The following is a 19,541-nucleotide window of genomic DNA, read 5'->3' on the forward strand; positions in this document are numbered from 1 at the left end:
TATATCCCCCATGTGTATTTGTCAAAAGAAGACTTTTAACACTGCTGACATTTAACATTATTATTACAGGATATATGAAGTGAATTCTGAAAAGGAACTCTGAAAATGTCTGGATCCCTCACAAGTTATTAAAAGTTAAGATTGTGCAGCATTTGGCATATGGTTCCCAAAAAGTGCTTTGATGCCTGCAGAAAAAGCATGGCCTACAACTTTTTAAATCAAAGACAATTCCCCCAAATCACAAGAAGCTTTGGAAAACAATTGCATGATCTTGGCAAAAAGATGTGGCTGCTTTAAAGAGTTGCAAATATTTATTAGGCTTGGTCTCCCATGTATTCTGAAATATCTTTAGGGAATCAGACTCAAAGTGCTGCATAATTCTACCTCCCAATCGCTTCATCCTGTGGATTCTCCTCCATCCACTTTCAATGGATTTGAAATAGTACAGTATATATGGGTCAAATGTTAAGCTAGGTACAACACATATGGGTCAAAGGTTAAGCTAGATAAAGAGGGAGACTTCTGAACTTGGCCTCTGATCAGGACGTGCCACCACACACTGTTCTGCACTTTTATTTTTGCTTAGTCCAGTCAGGAGGTGCACATGATGCTCACATTATTATTCAAAAGCTACAGCAGGGCAGCAAACCAAGTGGAGCTCAGGAGCTCAGGAGAACTAACAACAGCTGCTGCCTGAAAAGGGGAAGAAAGACTTATGGTGTGGCAGCTTACAGAAACAAAAAAATATATATTTCACACCACTTCTGAGTACGCAATTGCCTTTATAAATGACCCATTAAACATGCCCACATCAGATTCTTCTAGATTAGTAGACAAGCATGGAGACTGGGGGCTAAATGCAGCAAATCTGCATCTCTCTTCTGATCCTCTGAAGTTTCCCAGAATGGATGAGGGCAAAAACGTGAGACCCACTGGAGGGCTGGGAGGGATTTAAGGGGAAAAAAAGGAAAGCACAATTGCTGAAGGCAGTTTTTCAATCCTTCAAACATTGGAATCCCATCTCAAAATAGATTTTAGCCTCATCCATCTTAAATCGTTGAATACCAAACTCTAGTGGGACTCTCAAACTGATAGACACTGCATACCCATTTTAGGTCTATGAACGAATTGTATCAAGTCTGTCATGATAGTTGAATTAAAACAGGCACAGGATCCAGCCCTTCTGATATTGACATATGTACAAAAAGGGATAGAACTTGGATTGCAATGTTACGCCTACCATCTTGCAGATTTTAATTTCGGTGTGGATACTGCTGGATTATACATTTCAAGATACCATTAAAAACCACAGATTTGGATATTCAATAGGTAAAGGACTTCTGAAAAGGAAAATGAAGATTTTACCTCTTTTTTGTCTGTGGCATGCTAAATTTCCAGGATTTGAGAATGCATTCATGTGACATATAACCCTACTTTTCCTCAGATGTAGTGTGCTCCTGGGTGGAAGTCATATACAGTATTGCTCCATGACTGAACAGATTGTATTATGAAACATTTTAAGTTATTATATACAAAGGTGGGCCATGTAATGATCTTTCTCAATTAGGCAAACATAGGGTCATCAGATATGGACTGCAAAACCCTGTATATTTGTTACCTGGCAACAAATTTCTCCTTGCTGCCATCAAAGGCTGCAATCTGCTGGCAGTAGGCAAGCAAGGATTTTTAAACTTTGGAATTTCACTCCTAATGAAACTACAGGGAGAGAAAGTTTTTGAGGGGTGACATTTTAAGAGCATGCTATGGAAGGTCTCCATCAAAGGATTGCCATGAAGTGCTTGGTCTGTCCCCAAAAACCCATTTACCACAAAACCAACATCTTATGTTGCTTCTTGCCATATCTTATAAAGTCAAGATTTTGGTTTTGACTCCAATTGGCCTCTTTTCTGGACGTGTCAGTACAATTCTAAAATAATGGCCCTGGGCTACGGTCCCTCACCTGTTTTATTTTTCAAAAATGCCTGAAGGAATTCAGGTTCAAAGGAATTCTAAAAATTCAAGATTAAGACTGGCTGCTGTCTTGGTTCTGAAGTATGACAGCTTCACATAAGTATCAGGTAAGGCAAAGAACTTGGTGGGGTTCAAGACAGGTGACTAAGACTGCCACATTCCCTAAACTAAGCTTCTATTAATTATTTTGTCAGGTAATAAGGATTTAATAGCTTTAATAATAGATTAGATTAATAGCTTTAATAAGAGGTTAATGAGACAGAGTGTACAGAGTCAGTAGATAATGAATGTAGGATTAGCAATAGTAGTAATGGTACTCGTAATGTTTGTAGCAGTGAGAGTAGTAACCAAAGCAGGAGGCAAGGACATAATAAAAATAGAAAGCATCGGAAAGAGAAGTAAACATATAGACATTAAATACTTTAATGTGGGGGAAGCAATAAAAGAGAAACTGATCAGATTACAGCATTGTTCAGGTGATTGTAATATAGCTGATATGTTAATAAAACCTACATCTGTAGAAAGGTATAGACTATGTCAAAGCTTTTGGGTTATCAGCTGTACACTTTAAATGGGAGGAGTGTCAGGTACTGAGGATTTAATAGCTGCCAGCTGATGTAAAGTTGTAAACTGTAATCTGTAGGCTGATGCAATGATGATGATTCAGCCATATAGGTATCGCTTCTTTAAGACTCTGGTGGAGTCCACCAATGTTCCCTCTAAGCTGCGCACCTGCGCGGCCGCGCACATAACAAGAAAATGCTGCACAGAAGTTTCAAACTGCAGCGCAGTGTTTAATGTCTTAAAATATGACTGAAAATATCCCCCCTCCTTCCCTTCTCTCTCTCTCTCTGCACCAAACTCTCTCTTTCATCTGTGATTGGTGAAATCAAGAAAGACTCTGCCCGGAGACAGATGACGCTGCAGAAGGGAGAATTCCCATTGGTCCTATGGGGCTTCGTTGGTTCCTGGGAAAACATGATTCGCTGGTTGTAGCCTACTTTTCTCTGCATATCCGGTATCTTGAGACTTGATTTTGGAGCAGTACCAATCCTTTCCACTCTTTCCTTTCCCTTTCTGTCCTTCTTCTATCTTCCTTTCCATTTCCATTTCCTTTCCTTTCTCCTTTCCTTTCCTTTTTCCTTTCCTTCTTTTCCATTTCCTTTCCTTTTTCCTTTCCTTCTTTTCCATTTCCTTCCTTTCTCCTTTCCTTTCCATCTTTTCCATTTCCTTTCTTGTTTCCTTTCCCTTTCCTTTACTTCTTTTTCCTTTCCTTTTTCTTTACTTCTTTTCCATTTCCTTTCCTTTCTCCTTTCCTTTCTCTTTTCCATGTTCTTTCCTTTCTCTTTTCCTTTCCTTTCCTTTTTCCTTTCTCTTTTCCTTTCCTTTCTTCTTTTCCATTTCATTTCCTTTTTCCTTTCCTTTCTCTTTTCCATTTCCTTCTTTGCCATTTCCTTTCCTTTCTCTTTTCCTTTCCTTATTTCCTTTCCCTTTTTTTCTTTTCCCTTCTCTTTCCCTCCCTTCTTCATCCTTTCCTTTCTTCTTTCCCATTTCCTTTCCTTTTTCCTTTCCTTCTTTTCCATTTCCTTTCTCTTTTCCTTTCCTTTCTTCTTTCCCATTTCCTATCCTTTTTCCTTTCCTTCTTTTCTATTTCCTTTCCTTTTTCTTTTCCTTTTCTTCTTTCCCATTTCCTTTCTTTTCCCTCCCCCTCCCTTCCCTTCCTTCCTTCCTAGGGGTCTGAGGGAGAGGGAGGCAACCCTTTTCCTCCTTGCCCCCCTCCCCAACATCTGCTCTGATGGCAATTATGGCTAAAAAAAAATCAGGTGCTCAGGCATGAAAATGTGCCGCTCAAACACTATACTTTTCCGCACACACTGAAAAAAAATTAGAGGGAACATTGGAGTCCACACAAGTCATTTACTGCTTTAAGATGTGTCTATTTAAAGGAGGCCACAAGAGGGTGGCTCTCTCTCTCCTAGTGTATTTCTCTCCTTGTGTATCTCAGTTTCTCCCTTTGTGTTCCTATCTGAGTGGTAAGGGATTTATCTCTATGTTCATGTCTGTATATATTTGTATAGAACCACTATTAATTGTATAGAGGCTCTGTATGTGTGCTGTGTTTTACTCCTGGGTTTATCTCAGAATAAGAGTCATGCTGCCAAAAGTCTGACATATTCTTTTACCTATATTTTTACCTTTGGTTATTCTTAAAAACATCAGTGCTTTGGAATATATTTGTCTTTTTTCTTTTCCTTTTTTTATCCCAGTGCTCATCGTGAGGAGAATGTCAGCAACTTCTCCAAAAGGCTTTAGTGAACAGAGTGCATCAAGAGTCAGTCTTGATCTACTGACTAAATTAGGAAAACTTTCAACAAACTGCCAGATTTCCAATACATGTTGCTGTCAGCAGAGAAAGACTAGGGCCGTGATGGCGAACCTCTGGCATGCGTGCCACAGGTGGCACTCAGAGCCCTCTCTGCAGGCACATGGGCTGTCACCCCAGCTCAGCTCCATCATGCATGCGTGTGCACGCCTTCCACTGGCCAGCCGGTTTTGGGGTCTCTGACGTGCATGCGCAGGGGGCAGATGCAGGGAGGGTCACATGTGCATGTGCAAGGGTCATGCACGTAGGCGTGGGATGCACAGGAGGGGGTTGCGCGTGCATGTGCAGGGGTGCATTGCATTATATGTGCGCATGTGCATGCTTTCGGCACACAATGACAGAAAGGTTAGCCACCACTAGACTAAGCAATAGCCTCTCCTTATTCCATATGCAGAAACTAACCAGATTGACATACGAATGTTTGCTCAATTCTGGAAATGAGGGAACTGCAGCTCTGGAGATCAGTCTAGCTTAGAAGGCCCTCCCTGCCAAATTGCCACCCTCAGCTTTCAGCCGCTACTGCCTCAGGCTGTTACTTCACTTTCCTTTTGGCCTATGGCATCCCTGCAAATTTGGGTACATTTTGTTCCCTTGGCTGTGGCCTATGTGCCCAGCTACATGGGTTGAAGGGAACCACAGAGACATATATAAATGTTCAGCAGAAGTTTAGCTGCCTGGTCTTTTTTGAGAATCATTATGCATGGAGAGTTCCTATTTCGTGGCATATCAAATGAAAGTTCAATGGTCAAATTCTATGTGGATTTTTGACACACCCTCTTTTTTCTTTTTAAGGGGTAAGGGAAACAGCAAGCAGATTCAAAGGAAAAAAAAACATGCTGAACTGGGTATAACCAGGAAAGAAGCATGGTTCCTTTGCTTTTAAAAACATACCGTATTTTTCGGAGTATAGGATGGACCTTTTTCCCTCCAAAAAGAGGCTGAAAATCTGGGTTCATCTTATACACTGAATACAGCATTTTTTGCCTCCCGAAACCCTGCCCCCTTCACCAAAATAGCCGTGCATAGCCTTTAGGAGCCTTGCAGAGTGCTCCTGGGGGCTGGGGAGGGCAGAAATAAGCAGAAAATGGGTCGGTTTCTGCTCAATTTTGCCCCCACCCCCCAGGAGCACTCTACAAGCCTCCTACAGGCTATTCATGCCCCTTTTATTTTGAAAAAACGGGCCCATTTTTGTGAAAAACAGGCCATTTTTGAGAGTCTGCAGAGTGCAAAATCTTTTTTTTTAAATTTGCTTCTTCAAAACCTTGGTGCATTTTATATTCCGGTGTGTCCTATACTCTGAAAAATATGGTACATGTGGAGATATGAACAACTATCTGTGAGGGTTCATGCTTCAAGAAACAATCTTAAACGATGTAAGAATAACAACTTACTGAGGCATGCATCTAGAATGCAAGACGTTGCTTTATGGTGAATTCACACTAGTTCATTAGCAGCTCATTATTATTTTGTACCTTGTATAAGGTACAAATTTGTACATTGGCTCCTCTGGTTACTTTGAATGTCATCTTTTGGGATACTTGACTGCTGACCTTTTCGGCTGGGAATGATGGGAGGTGTACTTATTGGGAGGGCTTATTGGGAGGGCATCAGGCAGGAAAGACAGGAGGGATCTAAGCCACCAAATTCTTGGGATCTGAGCCACCAAATTCTTGCACATAAAGGATGTGCTCTAGGACTGAGCTACTGCTCTGGGAGAAATTACATAGGCCAAAACCTCATTTCCAGGTTAGCTTTTGTTCCTTTTTGCCTGCCACTAGTGATAAAAATTACATGTCCAAAACATTTTTGCCCAATGGCAGATAAATGCAGGTTCAGCAGATTTTTATTAATAACAACTCAGTTACATGAGTATTGCCTAGATATATCATGGAGAAAGCATTTGAAAAATATCCTTGTTGTGATTATGGTGTTGGCACAGTTATTTGCAAAGGTAATTGGCAACCATCAATCACAACACCCGGGCAAGCAGCAATTTTTGTGGGCAAAAAAGAACAAGAGGCCTAATGTGTAAAATCTTCAGAGCTTATAATAAAACACTGTTGTATTTTATCCAGCAAAACATCATGTACACTATTTATAAAAATAGTGACAATAATAGTACATGGACTTCCTATCTCAATTCTGCTACAGGCAACATGAGAAAAATACCACCTACTCTCCGGTTGGAGATCCCTGGTTAATCTCTAAACAAGATAATTGGCTCATGAAAGATGGGAAGCTGTTACAAAAATTTCAGTAGTGAAAGAGCAGCCGCCTCTTCAGATCCTACTAACCCAATTTCAAGCTCCATTCTGTTTTTTCTGTATTCTGCCTCCAAGGGAAGATCTGATCAACACAGCTGAAAATCTGACCAATAACCTGGATCACCCTGAATAGACAAAATCCTCAAATCCCCTGGGTTAGTCTGCATTTTTTGCAGGAATCTTGGTTTTTTTGTTGTTGTTATTTAGATCATGCTTAAAGCATTATGCTAAAGTTCTGGACTGTTGTTAACTCCCACTCCAGAGGCAGTAAAGTAAGTCCCCTTAAAGTTGATTTCCATGGTCAGCTGATGGGAGGAAAATATGGCAGGCCTATTTGAAACTGGATCTTCAGACCAGCTGATTATGCTTGGCAGGCAGGAAAGTGGAGTGAACCACCTGCACCTCTTGACTATATTCCTTGCAACCAAGACCTACATGCTATGAACAGGCTTTCATTTACCAACCATGATCTGTGTCCACCTGAACTTGTGAAGGAGAACTAGACTTCCTTTGAGGTGTGAAGAAATTCCCAAAAGGCTTGAATGCATGCTGCATTGCAATGGGTGGCTCAGCTCATCGAAGAGGAGAGAAAAGAAACCTCAGGATGGATGTCTTACCTAACTTCTGCATGCAAGCATGCAAACGAGCTTCCAAAATCAGCACTCGCTGTTGGAGTTCCTCGTAGTCATAGGCACCCATCTCTTCCTGGATCTGAAGCAAGCTGCCCGAAAGATTTCTCACTTCCTCTTTGAGCTGCACGATGGTGCGAGTATCAGACTTGTATTGATCCAATACAGGAATAAGAGGCATAAGTTCCGTCATTTTGTCCTTAAGCTCCTGCCGGCGGAGACAAGAAAAATCCAGTGAAGGGGAGCAAAAGGAGGAATGTGACATGGTCACATTTTAATCTTTGACTTTGCTACTACTATTTTACCATGACATAATTTATATAAAAGGCAACATTAAAAATAAAAATATGGTTTTCTGCCTGCATGGTCTTCTGTGATGAAGCCGAAGGACAGAAAGAGGGAGTGTGACCTTCGTCCCATATTTAGGCATACCAGGGGTTGTAACACAAATATATACTTATTTCCCTGGCTCAACTGATAAGGAAGAGAACCTGTGGCTTAGTGGTTAAGACTCCTGCCTAAGATATATACAGCCTGGGTTCTAATCCCAGTAAGGGTATGGCTAGCTGAGGAGAGCTAATTAGCTCGAAATAGATCTATCCTAGTCTCCCTTTATTTATTTATTTATCAGTACAAATACAACACAAATATAAAAGGCAACATTAAAAATAAAAATATGGTTTTCTGCCTGCATGGTCTTCTGTGATGAAGCCGAAGGACAGAAAGAGAGAGTGTGACCTTCCTCCCATATTTAGGCATACCAGGGGTTGTAAAACAAATATATACTTATTTCCCTGGCTCAACTGATAAGGAAGAGAACCTGTGGCTTAGTGGTTAAGACTCCTGCCTAAGATATATACAGCCTGGGTTCTAATCCCAGTAAGGGTATGGCTAGCTGATGAGAGCTAATTAGCTCGAAATAGATCTATCCTAGTCTCCCTTTATTTATTTATTTTTCAGTACAAATACAACACAAATATAAAAGGCAACATTAAAAATAAAAATATGGTTTTCTGCCTGCATGGTCTTCTGTGATGAAGCCGAAGGACAGAAAGAGGGAGTGTGACCTTCCTCCCATATTTAGGCATACCAGGGGTTGTAACACAAATGTTATATATATATAACAAAAACAATGTATGCAAATTAATGTTACAATTAAATTAGGATTAAAAAAATTAAAATGACAGACTACTGGAAATTAAACATCAAAGGGGTAAAAATCCAAAGACAGCTATTTAATTGTGGTCATTACAAGACAGGGAAAGGGTATCTCATGAGATTAGTCAGTCCCACAGTTGAGGGGGCCTCTATGCCCTCCATGCAAGGCCACGGAGCCAAGATTTGACCATGAGGCCAAGAGATTGGGGGCTTTCCTCATGTCTGGGGGCAGAATGCTTCACAATGCAGGAGCAGTGGCAGAGAAAACTGTCAAGGAAAATTATTGGCTGTCTTTGCTTTTTATAGCCCATTTTAAGGTTCCGGTTGGACGTTCTGCTCATGGAACCCATATCCACCTTCCTGTTTTTTTCAATCAAGCTTGCATGTATGCACCTATGTACATACGCATATGTGCACGCACACACACACAAAATACATTCTTATCCTTACGCTTCACTTATAAATATATAAGCATAATGGCCATTTATGCATGGCCAATAAATAGAAAATTAGAGAATGCAGGTTTGCAGAAAATTAATACGTGTTGATGTACGTATAAAAAACCAAATCTGAAAAGCAGTATTTCAGACTCAGGGAAATGCAATAGATAGAATCAAATATTGTATGTACCGATTTAAACTGTTCTTTGTCTGCTAACTGTATGGACACCTTTCCCATTTTGCAGTCACTTTTAAATCAGAATTAGACTGGATAGCCAGTAAAACAATGTAGTACTATCTCCAATAGACAAAGCTTGAAAGCTGAGTCATCTGACAGCACAGATTCTTGGAGGCTCTTATGATTGGTATAAATCAACTATTTGCTTCCTTCAACATTACCTTGTTTACAATTTGAGTTCTCCTTTGAAACCTACAATAATAGCATGACATTTACTATCAATTTTCAGAAGTAGTCCTATGTTCATGCAAAGGTCAGCTTGATTCATGTTCTTTCCAAAGTTTCCAGAAAAGTTGTGAAAGACAAAGAGAGGGGGGAAGACCTCATGTCAAAACACTTTAGAATGAAAACTTATTGATAAATTTAGGTTACAATCAGTGGTGGGTTTCAAATTTTTTTAGAACCTATTCTGTAGGTGTGGCCTGTTTTGTGGGAGTGGCTTGGCGGTCATGTGACTGGGTGGGAATGGCTTGCTGGCCATGTGACTGGGTGGGCGAGGCTTGGCAGTCATGTGACCAGGTGGGCATGGCCAAGTTGGAAAATGTGGTGAAACTCACTTAACAACACTCTTGCTTAGCAACCCTCCCTTCCTTCTTGTGTCTCTCTCCCCCACTTATTTTCCTTCCTTCCTTCTTGTCTCTTTCTCTCTAACTTTCTTTCTTTCTCTTTCTCATTCTTTCTTTCTTTCTCTCTCTCTCTCTTATTCACACACACACACCATTTCCCTCATGTCTGTCACTGACAGCTCTCAAAGAGAAGCAAGGATTCCTGCCTTGGAAAGGGTTTGGACTAGATTACCTCCATGTTCCCTTGCATTCCTCTATATTCTCTCTCCCATTTAGTCATAAACAGCCCCATTCACTTTAAAATTGGTCGCAAACTCCACTCACCCTGTGCGCGCCCTGGTCCCACCCAAGGAGGCGAGCTGTGGGGTGGGGGAAAGGGGAAAGTCTGTGGTTCCATGTCTTTTGATCTTCTTCCCCGCCTCAGTTCTGCTGGCGGGAGGTGCTGCTGCTGAGGCGGCGCGGCAGTGGTGGCAGGGGAGTCAGAGCGCTGCCCACTACCCACAGTGAGCCAAGGAGCAGTAGCCGCCACCCCACGCCACCATCACTTGCTTCCCCTCAGGCCTTCGGCCGGGCACATAGAGGGGGCATGTGTAGCGACAGCGAGGGCAGCCGAGCAGGGGCAGCGCTTTGGTGGGAGAAGAAGAGCTGAGCAGAGAGGGAAAAAAAGCTCTGGCGGGTGGGGGAGCGGGGTGGGTCGCTCCATGGTGGGAGCCTTTTATTATTTTTTTCTCTTCCCCTCATGAGAGTCGTGCCGACAGCAACGGCGGCAGGAGGAGCAACAGCCTGGTATGCGCTCCTGATCCGGCCTGCCTGAGGAACAGGAGGGGAGTTCATCTGTTTAAAAAGCCCCAAGTGGAACTCCTCTCCTGTTCCTTCTTTTGCTGCTTGAACAGCCATGCAGGGTATGCTCTCTTGCTTTGACAGCCCCCTAGTTTCCAATTGGGGGGGGGGGTCCATGGATCCATGGAGAGGGACGAAAAAGATGGATTTCTTCCTCCCCCCCCCCCATTGGAAATGAGGCGACTGTCAAAGCAAGGGAGCACGCCCCGCATGGCTTGTTCAAACAGAAGAATTAACAGGAGGGGAGTTTGGCTGTTTAAAAAGCCCCACGTGGAACTCCTCTCCTATTCCATTTGCTGTTTGCTGTTTGTTCCATTTGCATGCCATGTGGGGCACGCTGCCTTGTCTTTTACAGCTGCCTCATTTCCAATTGTGGGGGGGTGGGGTGGAATTCATGGATCCATGGAGAGGAACGGAAAAGATGGATTTCTTCCTCTCCCCATTGGAAACAAGGCGGCTTTCAAAGCAAGGGAACGCACCCCATGTGGCTTGTTCAAACAGAAGAATTAACAGGAGGGGAGGATTCGTTGGACAAGCTAACGGACAAGCCAACAGAGAAGCCAACGGGTGCGCACTGCTCTCTCCTCTGACAGCCATCTCATTTCCAATGAAGGGGTGGGGAATCCATGTGATTTCCTACCTCTGCATGGATTCCCCGCCCTCCCTCTGCGTGCCCGCCAGCCAAAACCTCCCAGAAGGCTTCTGCTGGCGGGCAAGTGGGGGGGAGGGGCAGGCCAGGGGAGGGACCATTCCGGTTCCAGGCCCATGGAAGCCCCGGTACAGGAAGGCACGCCAAATTCTTTCAACTGGTACGGGCGTACCGGTCACAACCGGCTGAAACCACCTCTGGTTGCAATCCTATCTAATGTAGCTAATGTTTAGTGAAGAAATACCACTGTGAAAATTAGTATTCTTCTTTTACAGCAAGATTATTGATTTGAACCAATGTACTGAAAGTCTTTATGCATACTTCATTATTTCCCTGTAATAGTAAAGGCTCTAAAATGGATGACATCAACTTAAACCACAAGCCAACCCAGGGAGAACCAATAAACAGCAATAATACAATTAAAACAAGCAATAAACAAGATCAAACCACAATAGAAACTGTTAGGGATGTAACCCTAGGGTTGGCTTGCCAATGTATATTAAGCTATGATTATGTTACTGTTACTTTAAATGCTTAACAGATGTAAATTGGCTTGTTACCTCAAGCAGCTATAAGAGGGAGCCAGAATAGTTGTTAGATCTCTCTCCCTCTCTCTCTCTCTGTTTGTTAGAAGCTGGTCAGTGTAAAGTGAGGTATTGTGGTTTGTTACTGTTAGCTACTTTGTGTGTTAGACTGACTATATTGATAACTGAATTACTGAACCGTGTATGACTTGGATTGATAACCGGACTCTGAATACTTCTATATTTTCTACATAATAAACTACTATATTTTTATACTATTCAGTGTCTCTGTATGCTAGTTTGTGCATGTTATTCCATATCACTCTCATTACGCTTCTCTGCATACTCGCTCTTCTAACGAGGAGCTTAATTACTTAACACAAACATACTGGTAATTCATCATTAAATAATTATTAAGAAGTTGGAAAATGTGGAAAGTTCTAAAAAAATTGAACATCTAAATAGGTGGAACAGAGACTTGCTGTAATGAGAACATTCAATTAGCAGCAGAGAGACCTGAAAGGAAATGTGACTATATAAATTTACTATCCTCATACCCATTTTACAGAAAGAAGAAAAAATATATAGCATATTTTAATACCGCCTCCAAAAGCATTGAATGTGTATTCTACTGGTTTAGTTAGAATTACTTCCTGGAAAAAAAATCAAGGGAAAAATATCATGTGCAATAAAACACACTTTATTTATGCCCATCTGTTTCAAAGCAATCACACTCATGTATTACATTATTGTGCATCATCCAACTCCCCATAGATAGATATTGTAAATAGAAATTTAGCAAATGGCTGCAACTGGGAAGGAGTATAGTGACACAAAGCATCTGTTGAAAACATGGCAATAAGATGCAACTTCTATGAGGCTTTCCAGACTGCCAGTCCATCATTTTTCAAATCTTTACAGTGTATTTTAAATCTATTCTAAATACATCCAGCAATATTTACCTTTTAAAATCTATGCTCAGGTTACCATATTGGGGTTTTAAAACTCTGATTGGTCCCTAGTAGAAAATATAAACTCTTTGTTCCAACCTGGTTATCTGGAGTTTTGTAGCCAGGATAAAAAGGCTTAATTTATGCTGATTTTCATACTACTGCAATGTCTGTGTAAATGTTAAGCCTGTGGAGAACATGAAACATTTTGTTTCCAGATAATTCCAAGCAAGTCAATATATGATTGCCCTCTGCACCCAACGATCCTCTCCTCCAATGCATCCTATGACCATCCTAGGCCAAGCCAAGTCCAAAAATGCTAGGGAATTTCTTGATGCCTGATACTCTGATAATTAGTTATCAATAGAAATATAGACATAAACAATATCTTCAGACTATGCAAAAGAGTCAATCAACAAGCCAAAAAGCAAATAAAAAGACCAAACCATCTCCCCACCAGCAATTAGCACCCAAATGAGCATAGATTAGCTCCCAGATTAACATCAGACCAACAATCATGAAGTAAACAATATCCCAATCAAGGAACTGACAAACAAGCTAACAGTAAACAGCCCAACCAAAGAACCTCCGAGGCCTCTCCCACCAACACTGACAAGGCAAGCCACTCGAATATAAACTGAGAGCAAACTCCACTCCTTAGTAGCACTGATGATGTTATCTAGTTTGGATAATGAAATGTCTGCAAGAAAACAACCAAACCCAGAGACCACCAAGGACCCCTTAATTCTTTCATCTGAAGAATTGATGTGGATGCATCCAGTATAATAATGGTAGCAGCAGATGTCAAAGGGAAAAAAAATAGAAAGAACAGAAAAATATTGGTTTAGATATGGAATGACCCTATGTCTGGAATGTTGACAGCATGTTAGCTATTCTGCTGGCAATATAAAAAGATACCCGGAATGACTCCTTCATCATCTGATAATGATGAAAACCTATCTCTTAAATTTTATCCTGAAATGGAGTAACTGTTCTGATCCAGCCTTAGCAGGAGCAAGAAACAGACTCCTTGTCACAAAAAACTCTCTTTATTTACCTCTTGTGAATTAATTGCATTCACCCATCAAGAAGTCAAGGAAATAGTCCTTCAAGGAGTTAACTGCAGTAACAGACCTTATCAGTTCCTTGCGATAATTGCAAGGCCGTGAGCTCCTGAAAGGCTGCAAATTAAGTTCTGGCAAGCAGTTGTTGTAGCACGAAACACAATGAGTAAAATCTTCAGAAATACGAACTGTTGTCTCCTACAACAACCACTCCCCTTTCCTTCTATTTATTCCCCAGCCAGGGAGGGGCCATTCAGCATCCATGTGTGCTTTGTTTCCCGAGTCGATTCCTTGTCCTCCATTGTTCACCTCTCCTAACAGCTCTGCGTATACGTGCATCTGGAACAGGCCCCAGCTGGTCTTCCTCCTCACTCATATCAGCCTCCAAAGGCAGCTGCCTCTCCGGTGGCTGGGAAATGTCAGATTGCCCTGGCTCTATCTCTGCATCTGAAGCAGAGCATCCATCAGAGCCTTCCCCAGACTGCAGAACTGGCCCAAGTTCCTCCCCAACCTCCTCATCGTCCGAGTCTGCTGCCATCTCCGCTGCCAGCTGGCGGGTCACAACAGTAGCTTCTCTGCTCCAGCTAAGCCATGAGGTTCTATGAGATTCATAAGCCATTTTAACTTACCCATGGGCTTGTTGAGCATATAGATTATGATAATTTCCTCCTAAACTATTTCTGTACAGTAACTGACTTATTGCCAGGAAGAAAAAAGATTAGAGCTTGTGCGACTGGAATGCCTCTCCAATATGATTTTGGCAATTAACATTTGATTTTTTACCATATGTGTGTGTGTGCGCGCGTGTGTGTGTGTGTGTGAAATTGGGTTAATAACAAAACTTATTTCAGCTTTCTTCTCACCCAAACACATAAATGTTATTTTTTTCCCCTTCCCTCCATCCCCTAATGGAGATCAATGGGTTTATTATACATTGTTTACTATGGCCACCAAGCTCCTAGAATACAGATGGCTTCATAAACATGCAGAAAGCATTATTTGCCTCCCAATTCAAAGTTAATAACTATTATGGTGCTCAGCTAACTTCATTTTTACAAGCAGTTCAAGAGCACAGTCTAAAACTTTGAATCATATTCCTCATTTGTTGAGGATGGTAAGTGAGACTTAAGCAAAGATAGGCACCCTCCACTGGTTCAAAGTAAGGATGCCAGCCAGTCCATTATAGGTTATAAGTCTTTATCAAGAAGTAACAAATTATAGCTCTTTCTTTTTTTGTGTAATGGAGAGGAGCCTCTGAAACCACATCATAGATTATTTGGACTCCTGCTCATAATACTACTAAGAGTCAGCTCCCCTAAGAGGCAATAAAGATGTAAAACTGCTATTTTCTTCTGATATTGAGAAGCCTGTGTTAAGTGTTGACCAAAGCACAGCTTCCAGTTCTAGCCTAAAAGTCAATCCCTTATTTTCTTTTGAATACAGTTCATCTTATTTCCCATCCCTGAAACAACACCAGATTTTTGGAAATGGAATATTAGTATTAAGAAAAGAATGAAATACCGTATCACAGAACTCTTTCCTATATGGAACTACAAATTACCGTAATTAAAATTAGGCCTGGTGGAGAGAAATAACTTACTAGATATTAATTGTAGAGCCCTGCTTACCAAAACTGTTCAGGTATGAAGGTGCACAGCAATTTTCAGAATTAGAAATGTCCAAAACATTCTGTGCATGAACCTTCCCATGGAACAGATAATTTTGGGTGCTTTAGTTCCAAAATGAAATATTTGTTCTATCCTAGTACTATTAGCCCCACTACATATACCAGACCAACCCAGATCAGATGAAGAAGTCAGTTTCACAGGTATAATAGGACATGGGAAAGATCTTGAGAGTCTGGACAAAAAGGTGCTACCAAGGGCCAGGTATAGCATAGCCCACAATTGGATAATGGACAGAGAAAGAAACTCAGAAGAGATCTTTCCTAGTTTCTTGGACTGTATAAGAGGTGTGTATGGTAGGATTGTACTGTACTTTCAGACTTGCAAGATTCTGTCAATGTAGCTTTACAATAACATAAAAGTAGCTCATTTGGTTGTGAATCCTCTCTGGTTTATCTTGCAAAACTAACAAGTACAATCCTCCACACTTTTTCTTTTCATGAAGTTTTTTATTTTTCATTTTCATAACATATAATCACATGTATACTATTACATAGCCAACATCGTATTGTATTATTAAATGTTTACATCAATTCATCTTACCATCAACTCCCCCCCCCCAAATAACATGTTATTAGCTCTTCTGCTCTCCATACACTATATTTGTGCCTTCACTTTTTTCTCCCTCTCTCATCCCCCTCTCTACCTCCTTTCTTCCCTCTGTCATCCTTCCTTTCTCTACTTCCCCTTCTCTCTCCTACTCCCCTCTCCCCTTTCCACTCCTCATTTCTCTCTTCCTCTTCCCCCCTCCTACCCTCTCTCCTATCCCTCTCTTCTTCTCTTACCTCTCTCCTTTTCTTCCCACTCTTCATCTCATTTGCTTGGTGTATTTCAACTTCTGAGCAAGCTCCATTTTATGTTGATGGTATTTATAGTTCCTTTTCAATATACATATTTAATTTTAAACATATATTCTCCTCCTTTTTAAAAAAAGAAAAGTAGAACAAAAAAGTATGCATATATAGCTATTGTACTTTTAAGCCGCCCACTCCCCAGCCTAATTTTGGTGGAGATGTAGACCTGGTTACAATTCCCAGCTATTCTCATCATTATCTTTATATAATTAAACATCCTTATGTGCCCCCAATTTTTAATTCTGCCTTTAAGTCTCAATATTTTTCCATTATAAGTGTATTTCATGTTCCCTCTCCAACTTTTCCATGTCTTGGATTAGATTACCTTTAGTTGTCTATGAATGGCAAACCTCGCTGTTCAATATTCATTTCAATTCCCTTAATCTATTGTATAGAATAACAAGTGGTGAACAGCTCACATTATTTAATCATCTTAAAAGTTCTATGTATATCCATGTTTCATATATTTTAACCCATGCTTAGTTGTCCTTCTATTGTCGTTTTCAGTCAATTCGCCACACGGTTCAATCATCATGTATAAAAGTGAATGACAAACCTCTGCTTTACCACCTCCCCATATCAGTTTCATATTTATCCATATTCCATATATTTCGGCCTTTGTTTAGTTATCTTTCCATTATTATATTCAACCAGTTAGCAACTCCATTTTATTGTCATATTTTTCACAACCTCCCCACATCAATATCATATTTGTCCATATTCCATATATTTCAACCTTTGCTTGATTATCTTTCCATTATTACATTCAATCAATTAGCAACTCCATTTTATTGTCATATTTAGGAATAAAACCCTTATCTTAGTTTTATATTCTCCCACATAAAAATTTCTGGTTGTCTAATTTTTTCCTAGTAAGTCTTTTGTCCCACTTCTCTGCTCCTGCCCTCTCTTTTCTCTTTGCTTCGACACATCCGCTCTCCCCAACTTTCCCCAGGTCACCGCCAAAAGGATGTTTTTTTATTTCTCTTGGTTGAGGCCAAGCCTCCCACTTTGATTTCCCTTATGCCACTAACAGCCTCAAACTCTTTTGTCTGCTTTTTATTCCCTTTTGTTGAAACAACTCCCCTTTTTACAGTTTTCCCCATACCACTGCCAAAACTAATGGAGTTTTTTGTCTGCTTTTTATTTCCCTCCGCTTCTACTCCTTCATTACCTTGCCCCCCTTCTTCTTTCTATTCTTCTTTAGTTATCTGCTTCTCTTGGTTCAGAATTCGATTTAGGCTTGATTTTAATGATTTTAATGATTTATGCATATATATTTTTATAATTTCACGTAGTTCTTCAAATTCCCAGCTTTCCATGATGTCCAGTTCGAAGTATACAGTTCTTATTTCAAAGTTTTGGTCCACCTTAGATTTGTTCACTTCCACTGCTGTAGGGGAGAATGATGGGAGCCATCTTGGTCTTTTGTTGTTCTTTAATATCCAGTTCCAAAGTTGCAGTTAGTTATACAAAGTCTTCTTTTGAGGCTCTGGTCCTCCTTAAATTTTAGCTACTGTGGGATCGGAAGTGAAGCCGGGGCCATCTTAATCTTTTGCAGTAAAATAAAAAGATGAAGGAGGGAAGAAAAGAAAAAAAAAAACCTAGCATTTTCCAGTTCTTATCTCTGCAATAATTTTTCCCCCTGTCACCACTTTCTTTTACAGCTCAAGAAACTAGGAAAGCCAATAAGGTGTCTTAATATTAACTATTAATGTGATTGGTTTCATGATAATTTTTAGAACTAGTTTGCTCTCCAATACAGAGAGAGAGGGGGGGAGGGAGGGAGGGATAGATATTATAGATAGTTTATAGATGAGAGAGAGAGAGATGATAGCTGGCTGATGATAGATAGATAGATAGATAGATAGATAGATAGATAGATAGATAGATAGATAGATAGATAGATAGATAGACAGACAGACAGACAGACAGACAGACAGACGACAGACAGACAGACAGACAGACAAAGAAGGTAGACTGATTTTTGATTGTATAGCTCTTTTAATTACTCTACATATCTTATATTCAGACTTCTATGAATGTAAGAGTTGCAAGTCATTCACAGTAAACATAAAACAAATTTATCTCCAAGAAATGGTAGATGTGAATTCCACTGAGATTTGTGAATTCAGGTTCTATGAAATCCAAGTAAATTCCTGAGAAGGAATGGGCATGATTGCCGCTCAAGAGTGAAGTTCTATGCAATTTTCCTTAGGAGCAATACCAATCCATTTTTGTAGGCACTCAGGTGAGGCTCAACCAATGCAAAATGTAACATTTTGATACCAGAACTCCTATTCAGAGATAAGAAACTGACCCTCCTACGCTTACTATGCTGGAACCAAATACTGGAGGTCAGGGACGTGCGGTCAGAGGAGGCAGGGGAGGCAGAGCCTCACCGCTCTCATCGTGAAAAGAAAAAAAAAGGGAAAAGGGAAAAGGCACACGTGGTCCGATTCCCTGCCTTCCTGAGTCAACATGAAGGGGACCACGGAGCATGCTCCGCCGGCTCACGCTCCATGGTCCCCTTCATGTTGACTCAGGAAGGTGGGGAATGGGACCACGTGTGCAGGAGGCTGAGGCAGCCTCAGCCTCCTGAAACGTGGTCCCATTCCCCGCCTTCCTGAGTCATCATGAAGGGGACCATGGAGCGCGAGCTGCGGGACCGCGGAGCCTCAGCCTCCTACACACGTGGTCCCATTCCCCGCCTTCCTGATGACATCACCAGCCTCACCAGCCATAAACCTCACCGCACGTCACTGCTGGAGGTAAGCAAAATGCCAAATGCTAAAAGATGCGGGCTGATAATGAAAATTCCACTGCCTTCCAACATTATGTAAGGCTGGAGGCTGCAACTGTACTTGGAGCTAGACGATATAGTTCCATTATTATTTATTGGTTTGAGTCTCTGGGGAACTGTATGGAAAATGACTGGTGAAATAATGGGTTTGGGAAGTGAGAAAAAGGTTAGCTGTTTTAATTGTGAGGGAGACCATTGCTTGTTGGATTACAAAGTATACACCAGAAAAACATAATACAATTGGAATCAGCCATTTTTGAATTTTGATCGTGCTCTGGGGAATCACAAAATTGCTCCTGGGGCCAATTGTCTTCCATAAGCTGTCTATTCCTAATATTTGACCTAACCATAAAATATGCATGTGTATGTAATTTTTGGAGTTTGGTGAAATGTCATGTCTACTATTAGCTAAGACCTATTTTGAATTTGGAGGAATATCATTCCCATTAGAAAATAAGTTGGTTCTCTGCCTCCCAAACAATATGCCATTCTTCTTACAATAGGTTCTGGAGTGTTCTCCAGG

The 19,541-nt window shown here is 40.9% G+C and overlaps 1 protein-coding gene across 2 annotated transcripts in view; it reads right to left on the bottom strand.

The window, feature by feature from the left end:
- OLFM2 (olfactomedin 2) overlaps positions 1-19,541 on the bottom strand; it is a 207,034-nt gene that overhangs the window by 27,052 nt on the left and 160,441 nt on the right. For both annotated transcript variants that reach the window (XM_081939019.1, XM_081939020.1), the window contains exon 4: positions 7,236-7,455. In XM_081939019.1, the coding sequence (XP_081795145.1) occupies positions 7,236-7,455 (220 nt within the window). The remainder of the gene's footprint in view (positions 1-7,235; positions 7,456-19,541) is intronic.

Source organism: Natrix helvetica (genome assembly GCF_964273705.1).
Source record: "Natrix helvetica genome assembly, chromosome: 1".
Lineage (NCBI taxonomy): Eukaryota > Metazoa > Chordata > Lepidosauria > Squamata > Natricidae > Natrix > Natrix helvetica.